The sequence below is a fragment of the Gopherus flavomarginatus genome, chromosome 2 (genome assembly GCF_025201925.1).
Source record: "Gopherus flavomarginatus isolate rGopFla2 chromosome 2, rGopFla2.mat.asm, whole genome shotgun sequence".
Lineage (NCBI taxonomy): Eukaryota > Metazoa > Chordata > Testudines > Testudinidae > Gopherus > Gopherus flavomarginatus.
The window spans coordinates 166,658,946-166,676,135 of record NC_066618.1 but is presented as its reverse complement, the minus strand read 5'-3'; the positions used below and the strand labels follow the sequence as shown (position 1 = coordinate 166,676,135).

Below are 17,190 nucleotides of genomic sequence, written 5' to 3'. Positions count from 1 at the left end.
GGCCCTGGGTACGGTAACATTTCCCTGGTGCTAAACTGATGAGTTGCCCCTTACCCTGGAGAGCTCCAAGCACACAAAGTGAAGCTCTCCGTAGATGGGAGCATGGCCAAGAGGCCTCAAAACGTGTGCTGTTTTTCACAAAATCCTGAAAAGGTCCTTTACCCATTTCCTTATCTGAGGTGTCAGTGCTGCCAGCTCCCAGGAGTCTCCTGAGAGTAGGCATTTCCCTAACAGCCCCAGCACCTGAATTCACAGGGAGAACATGAGAACATCAGCCTTCCTTTAAAAAATAAAGTAAGTTTCAAGCCTTCCTGGTTGCAGAGAGAAACCTGAAAACATGACCCCTGATGGCTCCAACAGCAGGAGGTAAACAAACAGACCTCAGCATTTTTTTTATTATTTTTTTAAATCTCAGGAATGTGGGGGCTTGACTCAGGATTTCTGAGCTCCGGAGGGATACTGAACACTGCATCCGATCCTCATCCCAGATGCCAGCACAGCTGTTGCTATGGTGATGCAATTATCTGTGGATAAAGGGGAACAAATGTCTCCGATTTTCCCAGTATGTGCAGGGGATTTGGGTACCATGCACTCAAACCAGAGACCTGACATGTGGTCATAGTTGAGCTGCTGTCATTTAAATGCTGATGAAAGACGTTTTTCATCTTAGCAGCAGAGCTGAATGGAGAGAGCACATGAGAAATCAGTGATGGGTTTCTTTGATTCTGGGAGGACTGCTGGCGTGGGAGCTGCCAGCACTGGCTACACATTCACCAGGCTGGCTTCCTCCAACTGCTCTGTCATTCAGATCAGTGGGGACCTGAAAGGACCCATTAGCTGCCCCCCAATGACCCCACAGCTGAGACTGCCAATTGTAAGTATGGTGCCAATGTACTAGTCCATGGCATTCAGTAGATTTATGACAGCTGCAGAGGTGAGACCTAAGTTCCCCCTAAGCTGCATGGCCATGCAGCTGCCTATTAAGTCCCGTGCAGGGGCTCAGGGCTGTGGCGGGGAGAGGTGCCTCTCCTTGCTGATCCCAGCACGGACGTGCCCCTCCCTCGGCCCCAACCCAGCCCTGGGCACGGACATGCCATGGCCCAGGGAGAGGCATCTCTTCCCCACCCCCAGTCCAGGTGCTGCTGTGGGGAGTCTTCTCGCCACACCATAGCCCCCAGGCAGGCTGCACCCCAAACCCTCAACCTTGGCCCCACCACAGAGACTGCACCCCCAGCAGAGCCCTCACCCCCTGCACCGCAAACCTCTGCCCCATCCCTGAGTCCCCATCCCCACCAACCCGAGCCCTTACTCCCCCTCACCCACACCAGTCCTCTGCCCCACCCCCACCACACGAATTTTGTTATGTGCACCAATAGGGAGGTGATGTGTCAAACATCACCTCTCTATTGGTGCAAAAATTCATTCTGTACATGGGTGGGAAAAATTAGAGGGAACACTGGGTGAGACTCTAAAACTCAGTTCTCAGACAGTTGCAGACCAGATTTGAACTCTGGTCCCTGGCCAGCACTTGACTCCGATAATGGCTTTTGATAGTACTGACTTGCCAGTTTCAGATACAGAATTGAAAGAACAGAGAACCAACATATGGCCAAAGGCGAAACTCAGGACACAGCAGGTTATAGCACCAAGAGGATCAGAGATGCTTAGATCAAGACAGTATTTGGTCCTGCCATGAGGGCAGGGGACTGGACTCAATGACCTCTCGAGGTCCCTTCCAGTCCTGGAATCTATGAAAAAATATTTGTCCATAACTAGTTATTCAATAAATCACCCAAGGTGCACAATACATTCAAACCATTCCATTTAAACAGTTGTGTGAGGATATATTTACTTTACAATGGGTGAAGGGTTTCACAAAACAAACAGGAAAAGGCTGGATTTTGTGCCATGTTGCTGTATTTACCATCATGTCGTTTTTTTTTTGTTTTAAAATGAGTACCTTTATCATAGTAGAATCATTTATTAAAAACATGTAAATAAACGTGGTCTTTATCGCTCCATTGCAAAAGAAGCAAACCTTTGGGAATGGTCTTAGAAGAGAATTATTCACAGGAGGAAAAAGTTATTCCAGTGACAGATGCAATAGAAAGCACTGGATAGAAAGGTACATAGAAGGTTTCATAACAAAATTTCCCGACTTCTGTTGCGATCCCAAAGAGATGAATGTTGGATAACTCCTGTCTGCCACTCACCTACAAATGTTAGAGAGAAAATTTAAGGAAAGGCTTAATATAGTTCTTTCCTTGACAATCTGCCTAGTCTAGATAAGCAGCATGGACCCAGGAAAGAGTGAGTAACGGAAAGATTCAAAAGGCTACTAGGAAACAAGAATAAAGATGGAAAAAAAGATCACAAATGTATCCCATGGAAAACATTCTGCAAGCAGGAAGGGGAGAAGGAATAAGACAAAGAAAATCAGGGGAATAAAGAGAAATGACTTAAGAGATGGAAAGGTTAAAAAGTTAGGAAATGAGAGATGGCCATTGGTTCATAGCCTGCAGTGAAATTACTGTGTGATCTGATACTCTTACACGGCAGATGAGGTTGAGCTGGGTCACTGCTTGGATGGGAGACCTCAAAAGAAATCCTAGGCCTTGGTTACACTGGACAGTTGCAGCACTGGTGGTGGCTTTACAGCGCTGCAACTTACTCACCGTCCACACTTGCAAGGCACATACAGCGCTGTATCTTCCTGGCTACAGCGCTGCATGTACTCCACCTCTGCCTGGGGAATAATGACTGCAGCGCTGGTGATGCAGCGCTGCTCCGCCAGTGTGGCCACCAAAAGCGCTGTTATAGGCCTCCAGAGGTATTCAGAGATATCCCAGAATGCCTGCTCAGCCACTCTGCTCATCAGTTCAAACTCTACTGCCCTGGCCTCAGGTGACCCGTCCTTTAAATGCCCCGGGAATTTTAAAAATCCCCTTCTTGTTTGCTCAGCCAGGTGTGGAGTGCAGTCAGTGAATCTTTCCAGGTGACCATGCCTCCACGCGCCAAACGAGCCCCAGCAGGGAGCAATGGCAAGTTGCTGGACTTCATCAGTGTTTGGAGTGAGGAAGCTGTGCAGTCCCAGCTGTGCTCCAGCTGTAGGAATTACGATACCTATGGGCAGATATCAAGGGCCATGCTGGAAAGGGGCCATGACCAGGATGCGGTGCAGTGCAGGATTAAAGTGAAGGAGCTGCGGAGTGCCTATTGCAAAGCCCGTGAGGGAAACCGCCACTCTGGTGCTGCCCCCACGACCTGCCATTCTTACAAAGAGCTGGACGCGATACTTGGGGGTGACCCCACCGCCAAGGACCACAATGGACACTTCAGAGCGGGGGGGGGAGAGGTGGAGGAGGAAGAGAGGGAGGAGGAAACCGAGAGTGAGGGTACTGGGGGGGAGACACCCCGGAGTCCCAGGAGGCATGCAGCCAGGAGCTCTTCTCAAGCCAGGAGAAAGGTAGCCAGTCGCAGCAGCTGGTACTTGGTGAAGGACAAGCAGAGGAGCGGGTTCCCGGTAAGCGGCTTTTATTTTCAGGATTGAAATGTTTCGGGAGAGGAGGGAGGGTTCGGGCTGCATGCATGCATGCATGCATGCCTAGATGTGGAATAGCCCATTGATGTGGTCTATCACGTCACGGTAATCGGCCTCGGTAATCTCTTCAAAAGTTTCAGTCAGAGTGTGGGCAATGTGTTTGCGCAAGTTTACAGGGAGAGCCACTGTGGTCCTTGTCCCAGTCAGGCTAACGCGTCCGCGCCACTGTGCATGAGGGGTGGAGGGACCATTGCTGCACACAGGCAAGCTGCATAGGGGCCACGGCGGAATCCGCATTGCTGTAGAAGACCCTCCTGCTCTTCCCAGGTGACCCGCAGCAGCGAGATATCTTCCAGGATTAACTCCTGTGGAAAATTTTGGGAGAGTGTTCAGTGTAGGTGCCCCCTGCAGCTGTTTGCTTTCCCCAATGCACAGAAACCCCAGCACAGCCGTGAAGCAATCAGTCCCCCTTACTCACCATTTTGGGGCTCCTGTGGGTTATGTGCGCTCTCTTTGGTATGGGAAAATTATGCTAAAGTGAAGACTGTAAACTCCTTCACTGTGTGGGAATAGCTGTCTGAGATATAAACAATGCTGCCTCTGTTAACTGTTGCCTTTTTTCCCTTTCCACAAGCAACCTTGAGTTCTCAGCTGCCCGTGTTAACAGCAGCTCAAAGACTCCAAAACCTGCGGAAGAAGTCGCGAAAAAGCAAAGACGACCTGCTGCAAACAGTTATGGATCACTCTGCCAGAGAGAATAAAAAACTGCAGGACTGGAGGAAAAGAGAAAGCAGGATCTGCCAGAGAAATACAGCGGCCAGGAAGAAAAGTATAAAGCAGCTGATAAGCATCCTGGCGCGCCAAGCGGACTCTATCCAGCCGCTCGTAGCCATGCAGGCAGAGCACTACTGCACCGTTCCACCACCACCCCCCCCGCCATCCCAAAGCTCTTTCCCTTGCGCCCCAATGTCAGCTCCAAACCCCCTTCCCCAGCATCCAGGTTCTTACCTCCACCAGCTGCCTCCAACACCTGTACGTTCACCAACCAGCCCTGAGAACTACGACCCTTACCCTCTGCACTCAACCCCCATAACCATGCAGTATTTTCATCCTGAAGTGCAACAGTCATTGCACAGCACTACAGACAGAATATATTCAAACCTGTGACTGTACAGTTCCCCACCACACCCCCCTGCCCTTTTAGGTTCCCAGAATGTTGTGTGTCTGTCAATAAAGTTATTTTCTTTTCAGTAAATGAATTCTTGGCTTTGAAAACAGTCTTTATTATTGCAGAAAGTCAAAGATACCTTAGCCCAGGAAAGAAACAGGCACTGCAAATCAGCTTAGGAAAAACAGATTCCTACTAACATTGTAACCACTGCACTTCACTCCCGTGCAAGGCACCAAACATTACTGTTGGTTTTCAGCCTCAAATTTCTCCCTCAAGGCATCCCTGATCCTTGAAGCCCTGTGCTGGGCCTCTCTAGTAGCCCTGCTCTCTGGCTGTGCAAGTTCAGCCTCCAGGCGTTGAACCTCAGAGGTCCATGCCTGACTGAATCTTTCACCCTTCCCTTCACAAATATTATGGAGGGTACAGCACGCGGATATAATCGCAGGGATGCTGCTTTCCCCCAAGTCTAGCTTCCCATACAGAGATCTCCAGCGCCCTTTTAAACGGCCAAAAGCACACTCCACAGTCATTCGGCACTGGCTCAGCCTGTAGTTGAACGGGTCCTTGCTCCTGTCAAGCTTCCCTGTATACAGTTTCATGAGCTAAGGCATTAACGGGTAAGCAGGATCTCCAAAGATCACAATGGGCATTTCATCGTCCCCTATTGTGATCTTCCGGTCTGGGAAAAAAGTCCCTGCCTGCAGCTTCCTGAACAGGCCAGTGTTCCGAAAGATGCGTGCATCATGCACCTTTCCAGGCCAGCCTGTATTAATGTCAATGAAACGCCCACGGTGATCCACAAGCGCCTGGAGAACCATAGAGAAATACCCCTTCCGATTAACGTACTCGGATGCTAGCTGAGGTGGTGCCAGAATAGGAATATGCGTCCCATCTATCGCCCCTCCACAGTTAGGGAAACCCATTTGTGCAAAGCCATCCACAATGTCCTGCACGTTCCCCAGTCACGGTTCTTCTTAGCAGGATGCGATTAATGGCCCTGCAAACTTGCATCAAAACGACTCCAACGGTCGGCTTTCCCACTCCAAACTGGTTCCCGACCGATCGGTAGCTGTCTGGAGTTGCCAGCTTCCAGATTGCAATAGCCACCCGCTTCTCCACTGGCAGGGCAATTCTCAATCTCGTGTCCTTGCACCGCAGGGTGGGGTGAGCTCAGCACACAGCCCCATGAAAGTGGCTTTTCTCATCCGAAAGTTCTGCAGCCACTGCTTGTCATCCCAGACTTCCATGACGATGTGATCCCACCACTCAGTGCTTGTTTCCCGAGCCCAAAAGCAGCATTCCATGGTGCTGACCATTTCCGTGAAAGCCACAAGCAATGTCATGTCGTACGCGTCAGGCGACTCGCAATCATCATCGGACTCCTCATCACTTTGGAGCTTAAGGAATAGCTCAACTGCCAAATGTGATGTGCTGGCGAGACTCGTCAGCATACTCCTCAGCAGTTTGGGCTCCATTTCCCACAGAAATCGCTCTGCACAGAAACCTCTGGGAGCGTCACAATGGCACCAAATGTGGATGTAAAAACAGGGACTGCTGGGATGTAAAGCGATGCATCACGAGGCGTTGGGACAAGAAGTGGAATGACCCGCACCCTTCTGTCCCCTTCCCACAATCCACGGCGCCAAACTGGGACGAGGTGCTCTGTGGGATAGCTGCCCATAATGCACGACTCCCAACAGTGCTGCAAATGCTGCAAATGTGGCCACACTGCAGTGCTGGTAGCTGTCAGTGTGGCCACACTCCAGCGCTTTCCCTACACAGCAGTACGAAGACAGCTGTAACTCCCAGCGCTGCAGACCTCCAAGTGTAGCCAAGGCCCTAGGAGCTGCAAGAAGAACAATGTTTTGGTGATTCAGCAAGAAGCACTCTGCCCTGTAAGGCTGTGCCCTGCCTTGGTGCTTTCAGAGATGTAAAATTAAGGTCCTGCCCACCTGCAGTCATGACGATCCCATTTTCTATTGTGTAAGAGCAGGGATATCAGTTCCAATGGGGTGGAAAAATTCCATCTCAGATGCATTGCTAATTTCCCCCCAGTATCCTTACTTCCTGCCCTGAGCTATTGTGTGATATTGACATTAAACAACTGCTGTGACCCACCCCAGCCATAGGTGAAATGACCCCTCTGTACCTCTCCTCTACCGCTCAGCAGGGATGTGAGATGTCATTCAGTAATGTATGGAAGCATTCTGCCACTGTTTGCTGGGCAGAAGGCAAGAAGGCACTAGAAGAGTTCAACAGGTTAGCAGTAGATTGAGGTCTTTTCTATGTTTTGGTTCATCTTGGAAAGGAAATAATTCTTGAACAGCTTCATCAGTCCTGTTATTCTTACCAGCATCCTGCAAATCCAGTCCACACTGGATAAGCTACTGGTAACATGGGCTTTGTTATGGAGAAATTAGAGAAATGTAGGACTGTAAGAGACCTCAGGAGGTCATCTAATCCAGTTTCCTGCACTGAGGCAGGACTAAGTATTAATTAGACCATCCCTGACAGGTGTTTGTCTAACCTGCTCTTAAAAATCTACAATAATGGAGATGCCACAGCCTCCCTAGGCAATTTATTCCAGTTCTTAACCACCCCGACCAGCACCGGTGCAAGGAAGTTTCGCGCCCTAGGCGAAACTTCCACCTACCACCCCCCATCCAGCTACCCCCCCCCACTGCAGCTAACTCAGCCCCCCACCTGGGGAGCCCCCCAGCAGCAGCTACCCACCACCACCACGACAGCTAACCCCTCTCCCCCCCGTCCCTTCATGGCAACTAACTCTACCTGGGGAGACTTCTCCCCTTTCCCCCCCCCCGGCCATGGCAGCTAACGCTGCCTGGGGAGACCTCCTCCCTCTCCTCTGCCACGGCAGCTAACCCTGCCTGGGGAGACCTCCCCCCGCGGAAGCTAACTCTGCCTGGGTAGCCCGCCCCAGCTCACCTCGGCTCCACCTCCTCCACTGAGCACGCTGGCGCTGCTCTAATTCTCCTCCCTGCCCAGGCTTGGGGCGCTGATTGGAGGAGACTTAGAGCTGGGCTGTGTGCTCAGCGGAGGAGGCAGAGTGGAGGTAAGCTGGGGCAGGGAGCTGTTCCCCTGTGCACCCACTCCTCCGTTACTGCGGGCAGCCTTCCCTGCGCACCCCACCCCCAGCTCACCTCCACTCCACCTCCTCACCTGAGGGGACTTTTAGGAGCCCCCAACCACTAGGTGGCCGCCTAGTTTGCCTAAATGGTTGCATCGGCCCTGACCCTGACAGTTAGGAGGTTTTTCCTAATGTCCAACCTAAACCTCCCTTGCTGCAATTTAAGTCCATTGCTTCTTGTCCTATCCTCAGTGGATAAGGAGAACAATTTATCACCCTCCTCTTTATAACAACATTTTATGTACTTGAAGACTATGATCATGTCTTCCCCCCTGCTCAATCTTCTCTTTCCAAACTAAATAAACCCGTTTCTTTCCATCATTCCTTGTAGATCATGTTTTCTAGAGTTCCAATGATTGTTGTTGTTCTCCTCTGGACATTCTTCAATTTCTCCACTTCTTTCCTGAACTGGACACAATACTCCACTTGAGGCCTTATCAGTGCCCAGTAGAATTACTTCTTGTGTCTTGCTTACAACGTTCCTGCTAATACATCCCAGAATGTTTGCTTTTTTTGCAACTGTATTATATTGTTGACTCATGTTTAATTTGTGATACACTATAACTCCCAGATCCTTTTCTGCAGCATTCCATCCCAGGCAGTCATTTTCAATTTTGTTTTTGTGCAATTGATTATTACTTCCTATGTGTAGTACTTTGCATTTGTCTTTACTTAATTTCATCCTGTTTATTTCAGACCAGTTCTCCAGTTTGTCCAGATCATTTTGAACTCTAATCCTGTCCTACAAAGCGCTTGCAACCCCTCCCAGCTTGGTATCATTCACAAACATTATGAGTGTACTCTATGCCATTAACCAAACATTTATGAAGATATTGAATTGAACCAGACCAAGGACAGATCCCTGTGGGACCCCACTCGACATGTCTTTCCGACTTAATTTTCAATCTCTGAACCGACTACTCTCTCAGTGTGCTTTTCAAACCAGTTGTGTACCAACCTTATAGTAGGTTCGTCTAGGCTATATTTCTCTAGTTTGTTTATGAGAAGGTCATGTGAAGCAACATCAAAAGCTTTACTAAAGTCAAGATATATCACATCTACTGGTGCCCCACCCCTCCATACACAAGGCTTATTACCCTGTCAAAGAAGGATATTAGGCAGACTTGACAAGATTTGTTCTTGACAAATCCACATTGACTTTTACTTAACACTTTAGACTTGCTTCCTATGGAATCTTACCTACCAATTCTATGAGTTTGCTAAAGTCTGCCTTTTTCAAGTCCATTGTTTTCCCTGCTACCATTCCTTAGAATCATGAACTCTTCTTATTTCATGATCATTTCACCCAGGCTGCCTTCTGCTTTCAAATTCTCAACCAGTTCCTCCCTGTTTGTCAGACTCTAATCTAGAAGAGCATCTCCCTTAACTGTTGTCTCCAATGCATTCCACAAACTTGTTGGATAATCTGGGCCCTGCTGTATTATTTTCCCATCAGCGGTCTGGGCAGTTGAATTCCCCCATCACCACCAAATCCTGTGTTTTGGATTATTTTGACAGTTTTAAAAAAAAGCCCCAACCACCTTTGCTTCCTGGTTAGGTGGTCTATAGAAGACATCTACCATGATATTACCCTTGTCTTCTACCCTTTACCTTTACCCAGAGACTTTCAGCAGGTCTGCATCCCACTCCTATCTCAACCTCAGGGCAAGAGTATACATCGGGGTCAGCAACCATTCAGAAGTGGTGTGCCGAGTCTTCATTTATTCACTCTAATTTAAGGTTTTGAGTGCCAGTAATACATTTTAATGTTTTTTAGAAGGTCTCAGTCTATATATTATACAACTAAACTAGTATTGTATTGTAAAATAAACAAAGTTTTCAAAATGTTTAAGAAACTTCATTTAAAATGAAATTAAAATGTTGATCTTATGCTGCCGGCCCGCTCAGCCCGCTGCTGGTCTGGGGTTCTGTTCACCTAGGCCGGCAGCAGGCTGAGCGAGGCCTGCGGCCGGGACCCCTGCTGGCAAGAGTCAGGCAGCCAGAACCCCAGACCAGCAGCAGGCTGTGTGGGGCCGGCAGCCGGGACCCAGAGGGCTGGAGGTAGAGGGCTGGGTATGTGGGGGGGTGCAGGTGTCAGGGCACAGGAGAGCCTGGGTATGTATGGGGGTGCCAGAGTCAGGGCTAGAGTTGTTAGAGAGGGTAGGGGGAAGTGGAGTCAAGCAGAGGGCTGGGTGTGTGAGGGAGTTACAGGGCTCAGGGCAGGGGCCTGGGGTGTGTGTGGGGCAGAGGGCAGTGTGTGTGTGGGGGGGAGGGGTCAGGGCTCAGGGGAGAGGGCTTGATGACTGCCCCTCTGAGAACTCCCAGCCCCCCTGCTCCTTGTCTCCTGACTACCCCCTCCTGGAACCCCTGCTCCCAACTGCCCCCCAGGACACCACCCCTTATCTAAGCCTCCCTGTTCCTTGTCCCCAGACTGGACCCTACCCCCTACCTATCCCCTGACTGCCCTGACCCTTATCCACACCCCCGTCCCCAGCCAGACCCCCGGGACTCCCATGCCCCATCCAATTGCTCCCTGACAGGACCCCCAGAACTCCCAACCCATCCAACCCCCCCCCCAGATCCCTGTCTGCCTCAACCCCTCTCCACACCCCTGCCTCCTGACAGGACCCCCAGAACTCCCAACTCATCCAACTCCCCCAACTCCTTGTCCCCTGACCACTCCCTCCAGAGACCTCCTCCATCCTAACTGCCCCCGACCCTCCTTGCTCCCAGTCCCCTGACTGCCCTGACCCCTATCCACCCCCTGCCCCCTGACAGACCCTGGGACTCCCATGCCCCATCCAACCCCCTCTGCTCCCTGAATGCCCCCTCCAGAGACCCCCGCCCCTAACCACCCACCCTCCCCATCCAAAGTGCTGGGGGGGGGTGCCTGACCCCTGGCTCCACCCTGCCACCCCTTCCCCCAAAGCCCCACCCACTCTGCCCCTTCCCCTCCACCCCTGCCCCACCTTTTCCCCCCCAGTTCCGCCCCTCCCCCAAGCGCGCCACATCCTTGCTCCTCCGTTTGCGGTGGGTGGGAGGCGGACGCACTGATCCACGGGGCCCACCAGTGGCAGGAGGTGCTGAGGGGGTGGGGGAGCTGATAGTGGGGTTGCTGGTGGGTGCTCAGCACCCACATTTATTCCTCGTGGGTGCTCCAACCCTGGAGCACCTACAGAGTCAGCGCCTATGCCCCTCTATACCAATACACCAGACATATGAATTATCCCACCAAGTGCCTGCAAAGACAATTACGTTGTAATTGTTATTATTCACTAGTATTTCTAGTTCTTCCTGTTTGTTCCCCATACTTAATTTTTTAACCGACTTTTCAGTGTATCTATTGGGAACGTTAGAAGCAATAACCACTAGAGGGCTCCTGAGGATGGCTTTTTCAAATGGTGACTGAGTTTAACACTTTGGCCCCCCTTCCTGCCACCCACTATAACAATCACTACAGGCGTGTCTGGAACGCAGAGTACGTGAGAGGAACAAGTTATTCCTCTTACGGTATAGCCAGTACTAGCCAATGGGTGTGAGGGGAAAGGCTTCAACACTTGTGTATGATTTCCTGCTTTGAGCACCTTTATCTAACTGGATCATTTACACCAATCAGAAAGCTCAAAGCAACGGCAATCACCACACAACTCCTTTCTCAGAGGGAGTTTAATTTAAAGTGAAAAGTGCTGGTTTGGCAACCCCGGAGAGTGAATTCCTCCCTTTATCCAGGCAAGAGTGGTGCCAGCTTCTCCACTGTGCTGCCAGTGCCTGATCTTGACGGACCACCTTGGGGAGTGAGATGGAAGCTCAGGCTGCAGGATCTCTGCGCTGAGACTGACAGCTGGGGGCTTTTGGGTGTGGACACCTGCCCAAGATGTCTAAGAGCAGCAAATCGCCACATCTAGGGCACTCAATCGCTTCCAGGCTGGAATGCTTTTCATTCATTTCCTCCCTGCGCCAGACTGGCATCCTGAGCTACAGGCAAATCCCATCACTGAAACTCTCAAACAACCTATTTTCTAAGCACAACAGTCTAAACATCTGCACAGTCCATTCCTGCGTTTTAGCTCCTTACCCAAAATTTTCTATCCTAGTCCTTTCAGCCTATAATTAGGCCTATTATGAAGCACCTCCTCGAGAGCGGAGTTGTGCTGTAACCACAGTTCCATAACATTTTGCCGTTGCTAGGAAATGTGCAGGGGTGAGCAGCTCTGACGAAGCCCAGAGGAATTCTGTAAATGAGTGCAGGAGGGGAGTGCTGCTCCTGCTTGCTGACAGCTATGTTCAGGGGTATCCGTATCTAGCCCTCACCCCATCTCAATAGGATGGGACGCTGCTTTCTCAAATATTTGATGTTTGCCAGCCAAGATCTCTAAAAGGGAATGAATATTCTGCGTGTGACGTGACCTCTGCATCTATTTCTTTGATGATAATTTCTGGTTGCAGAGAAAATGGCAAATAGAAGCCACAGCTGTTTTCTAGGTACAACGCCATGGTGCATTTCGGCTGTCACAGCAGTTCTCAAACTTTAGCAACCTGAGGACCTCATTTTGATTTAAAAAATTTTGCAGACTCCTAGCCCCACTCTCAGCTCCAGACCCCAGCCCCACTCCACCCCTTCCCCCAAAGCCCCGCCTCTGCCCCACCCCTTTCTGCCCCCCCCAAGTGTGCCTCATCCCCGCACCTCGCTCTCCCTTCCAGCACCTCCTGCATGCTGCTGAACAGCTGTTCCACGGTGTGCAGGAGGCGCTGGGTGGGGAGAGGGAGGAGTTGATCAGCCATGCTGACGGCCCTGGACATGACTCACAGACCCAATGAGAAACCCTGAGCTATCACAAACAGCACCATGGGATGCACAGCTTCCCTCTCACTACCAACTGCCTCCACATGGAGGGAATAATAATAATAATAATTGGAGATATACCAATCTCCTAGAACTGGAAGGGACCTTGAAGGTCATCAAGTCGAGCCCCCTGCCTTCACTAGCAGGACCAATTTTTCCCCAGATCCCTAAGTGGTCCCCTCAAGGATTGAACTCACAACCCTGGGTTTAGCAGGCCAATGCTCAGAGATTATTCTCCATGGGCTATGCAGCCGTTGAGATTGCCAACATGAGACATCAGATGGTAATGAGGACTCTGTCACAACTGATCTGGACATATTAATGGAGGTAGATGGTTCCATGTCCCATCCTTAGTCCCTTGGACTATCTGCTTCCCTTACGCTTAGTTTTATAGTAGTTTAGTAATTGCTAAATACTGACACGGCATACCATCAAAACCAGTTCATCATTTGGCAGTCTATCAGGCAGATTCTGGCAGCAACACAGTATTAAGCGTCAAACCAAGTGCTTTCCAACTTGTTGTAGGGCGTGAAACTTGGACCTGCTACAGGCATCACATTCAGCTTCTAGATAAGTTCCACTTACAACATCTGCATGCCATACTCTGCATCACACAGCAAGATAAAGTTACCAATAATGGGGTTCTGGAATGTAGTCACTCTGCCGGGACTGAAGCCATACTCATCACATCACAGTTACACTGGGCTGGACGTGTGCTGAACAACAAATTCAGTATTTGCCTTAGTATCGCAATCGGCTGGTTGATACAATTACATGAAAATATCAAGCGCAGAGAGAGATTTGGAGAAGAAGCAAAATCTTGGCTGGCGGTTTTAAGAGGCACAACTGATGCTTCAGATTCAGTGAAAACTGATGTGTGCCTACTTTTCATGCTGCTCCACAGAATATGAGAACAGAAGGTCACTGGCTTAAATTAATGGCAAACACTAGGAAATACTCTTTTATGCAGCATGAAGCCATCCTGTGGGGCTCCCTGCCACAGGAGTGAAGCACTGTATTACAGCAGAAATGCTAAAAAGGGACCAGGAATAATGTAATAACAACCTGTGTCATTTTGATGGGTAAGATAAGGGTAATCAAATCACATGCTTGGGAATTGGGTAAATGCTCTAAAACTAGTTTTGCTAGCTGGCTCCGGGCTTCCAGAGGGCAAGAAGGAATCCTACACTTGATATACAGCATTACACAATTGTTCTAGTATATTATGGCAGTTTGCCACTTTCCTCTGAGTTGTCAGGGTTAAGCCATTGCCAAGGGAGGATGAAGAACCTGAAGGACAGGTCTGCTCTTCTGTGGGAAAGTTTGTGTGTTTCCGCAATGCGTATAAAAGATGCATTCTAAACATGGACCATTTGACTCCAAGAAACCTAATGAATACAGCCCTGGAATTCGAGGCAGGCAGAATGCAATTTCCTCCCTTCTAAACTCATTATCACCATGCCCTTGTTGCCAGGAGCCAGCAGGAATCTTAACTCCATGGGGCATATATGATGCCCATGAGAACCCAGAAAGGATATTCTCTGTGGCCTTGAGGAGGTATGAATGAAATGTTTCAGCCCATTGTTATTGGTCACTGCTCCTCGAGGTGACATTTGCCAATTGTCAACGTCCCATCGAGAGATCATTTTGCACAAAATGAATAGGTGGTTACTGCCAAGCGTTGTGAGCCCAAAAGGCCATCAACCAAGAAACAAACCAAGGATACATTCTAAATATCTTCTCCCACCATTCTGTTACCAAGACATTTAAAAAATAATCACTAATGTTTATGTAGGACTTGCACAACAAATGAATGTGCCTGCTGCTTCTGTTGCTAAAGTTAACACACACAACTCACCCTGGGCCGATATTGCTAGTGACAGGATTAGAAGATTCAGTGTGGTCCAGTGGTGAGGATACAGTATGGGGATTCAGGAGAATTGGATTCAAATCCTGGTTCTACCACTGAGCTGTTGTATGAACCTGGGCAACTCTCTTTGTCTCTCTATACCTGTTTCTCCTCCCATCCTTTGTCTGCTAACAATTAAGCTCGTCACAGCAGGGACTGGACCTTACTCTATATCTGTACAGTCCCTAGCACAATGTGGTCGTGATCCACTTAGGGTCTCTAGGCGGTTACTGTAACACAAACTGTACATTGACCTCATCCTAACCGCAGAGGGGAACATAGTCAGGCTAATATAAGGATTTCGTTTAGAAATCGCTGGTTCACAAATGGATAAAGGACAACAGCAGCCGTGCGGGGCAATATGGCTACCAAAATCAGGTTACATTTGGAATTTCACAGACTGGAGGGGAGACGACAGTTTGCCTAAGGTGACAGTGTGTCTCATGGACACCAGAGGCAAGAGGATGCTGACAAGTGGTGATGATAGAGTCACTTCTCTCTGGCCCTCCCTGTCTCTTGCTTGTTCTCATTGGAGGCTGGTTTGGGAATTGGGTAAATGCTCTAAAACTAGTTTTGCTAGCTGGCTCCGGGCTTATCAGAGAATTAGAATAAAAGGGCAGGTGTCTGAGTTACAGCAGCAGCAGAACTCTGTTTCAAAGATGATGAACTCCTCAGGGCATGTACCTTTGTCAAGCAAGATGCAGAATTCAGGTGATCCATACATTTTTGTTATTAATATAGAATAATCAATAACAAATATTGCCAAGGTGGTGAAGACCCAGCACACAATCCTTAGACAGCACCGAGAAGACTATCAGACTACTTAGAGATAGTCAGGTTACATCAGGTAAAATAAGCCAATACCTTTTCTTCCTTGTTCACTATGATGTACCATCTCATAATGCCAACACCTTCCCTCATACCCAACTCCATCCTGATCAGTTTGCCAACCGAGCTCCTCTCCCTCCTGTAACAGTCATGTGCATTTCATCTCATGCTAGATCATTGTTATTTCTTTCTTCTTGTTACCAGCCTCCGGCTCTCTGACCCCCAGACATTCTGTCTTGGACATTAGCTGTTGTACTAATTGATTTGTTTTTATAATAAACAGTTGTGCCAGGCTTTACTCGGTTTGGCTTGCTTTTGTTACACCCTTGGTTGTTTATTAAGCATCTTTTGCATCTTCCTAAGGGCTACAAAGCAAGCAGCTGCCTTTCCATTGCTGTGGCATGTGCTTTCCTCTCAGGATTTTCTCACACACAGTGTTGGCTAATTTGTCTTCAAACACTGGCTCCAGCATTTATAGCAAACAATGGCGTGTTCTTCTGTTTGGGATCACCCTCCATTCACATTCGAGAAAGCATTGTTCATGAGATACAGCAAAGACTTTAAAAGCTAACTTTGCTAACTCCCTCTCTGAATCCAGTGTTTGTGATGCAAACAAGGACTGGCTTGTTAAATATTTACTACAGGTGAACACCTGCTTCGGGTATGTCTCCCTTTCTCCCAAACCTGGCAGAGACATTAACACACTATAGTACACATTTTCATAAAAGGGACACAGATTATCTAACTGCATAACTAGGGGCCTACCAAATTCACAGCCCATTTTGGTCAATTTCATGGTCATAGGATTTTTAAAGTTGTTATAATTTCATGATTTCAGCTATTCAAACATGAGATGTCAGGGTGCTGTAATTGTAGGGATCCTGACCCAAAAAGAAATTGTGGGTGGAGGTCAAATGATTATTGTAGAGGGGGTTGCGGTACTGCTACCCTTACTTCTGCGCTGCTGGTGGTGGGGTGCTGCCTTCAGAGCTGGGCACACAGCTAATAGCCACCTCTTTCCAGCTGCCCAGCTCTGAAGACAGCGCAGAAGTAAGGGTGGCAATACCGTGATCCCCCTAAAATAATCTTGTGACCCCCCCCGCAATTCCCTTTTGGGTCAGGCCCCCCAATTTGAGAAACACTGGTCTCCCCCATGAAAACTGATCTTTTGTGGTCTCCAGTCCACAAAAGATCAGTTTTCATGGGGGAGGCCAGATTTCATGGTCCATGATGTGTTTTTCATGGCCATGAATTTGGTAGGGCCCTATGCATAACCAAAGCCTTGACTTAATGCCTGATGTATCCCACATGCCTCATGAGCTGGCCACGGGTATATTCTCATTTTAAATCATTTTATAAAAGGAACATACTTTATAACATGCAGATATTCCAGGGGTGGGGAATGTAGCAGACAACTAGCTTATTCTTTTAAAGTTGCTCTGAAAGTTGGATTTTATGATTGGCAGTAACTGTTCTTCCTCGCAGATCATTTAATAATGTGGTTTTGCCTCTATTTACAGATTTCAAACTCTGCTGGTTGAGAACAGCGTGTTCTGGGTTTACAACACACAAAACTAAGTCTTGGTCCAACTTCTGTGCTACCTTTTCTAGCCACCACTGACAGACAGCAGTGCTCTAGGGCAGAATCCCTAGGCTTAAAAGATAAAGTTTTATTCTATTAAAAGCCTGGGATCTCTTTGTGGGGCTGCAACTTTATCGAGTTGAAAACTTTCAGGATTATACTGAGCGG

At 48.8% G+C, this 17,190-nt stretch overlaps 2 protein-coding genes across 3 annotated transcripts in view; one reads left to right on the top strand and one right to left on the bottom strand.

The window, feature by feature from the left end:
- TACC1 (transforming acidic coiled-coil containing protein 1) overlaps positions 1 to 17,190 on the bottom strand; it is a 99,126-nt gene that overhangs the window by 62,802 nt on the left and 19,134 nt on the right. The gene's annotated exons all lie outside the window — the stretch shown is intronic.
- Positions 2,437 to 4,389, top strand: LOC127044987 (zinc finger and SCAN domain-containing protein 29-like). Its single transcript, XM_050940337.1, has 2 exons — positions 2,437 to 3,523; positions 4,176 to 4,389. Exons 1-2 carry the CDS (start codon positions 3,002 to 3,004, stop codon positions 4,182 to 4,184), a joined length of 531 nt encoding a protein of 176 aa, XP_050796294.1. The 5' UTR covers positions 2,437 to 3,001; the 3' UTR covers positions 4,185 to 4,389.

What these genes read in the sequence shown, in the direction of transcription:
- LOC127044987 (XM_050940337.1), top strand. Translation starts at nt 3,002, where the DNA reads ATGCCTCCACGCGCCAAACGAGCCCCAGCAGGGAGCAATGGCAAGTTG.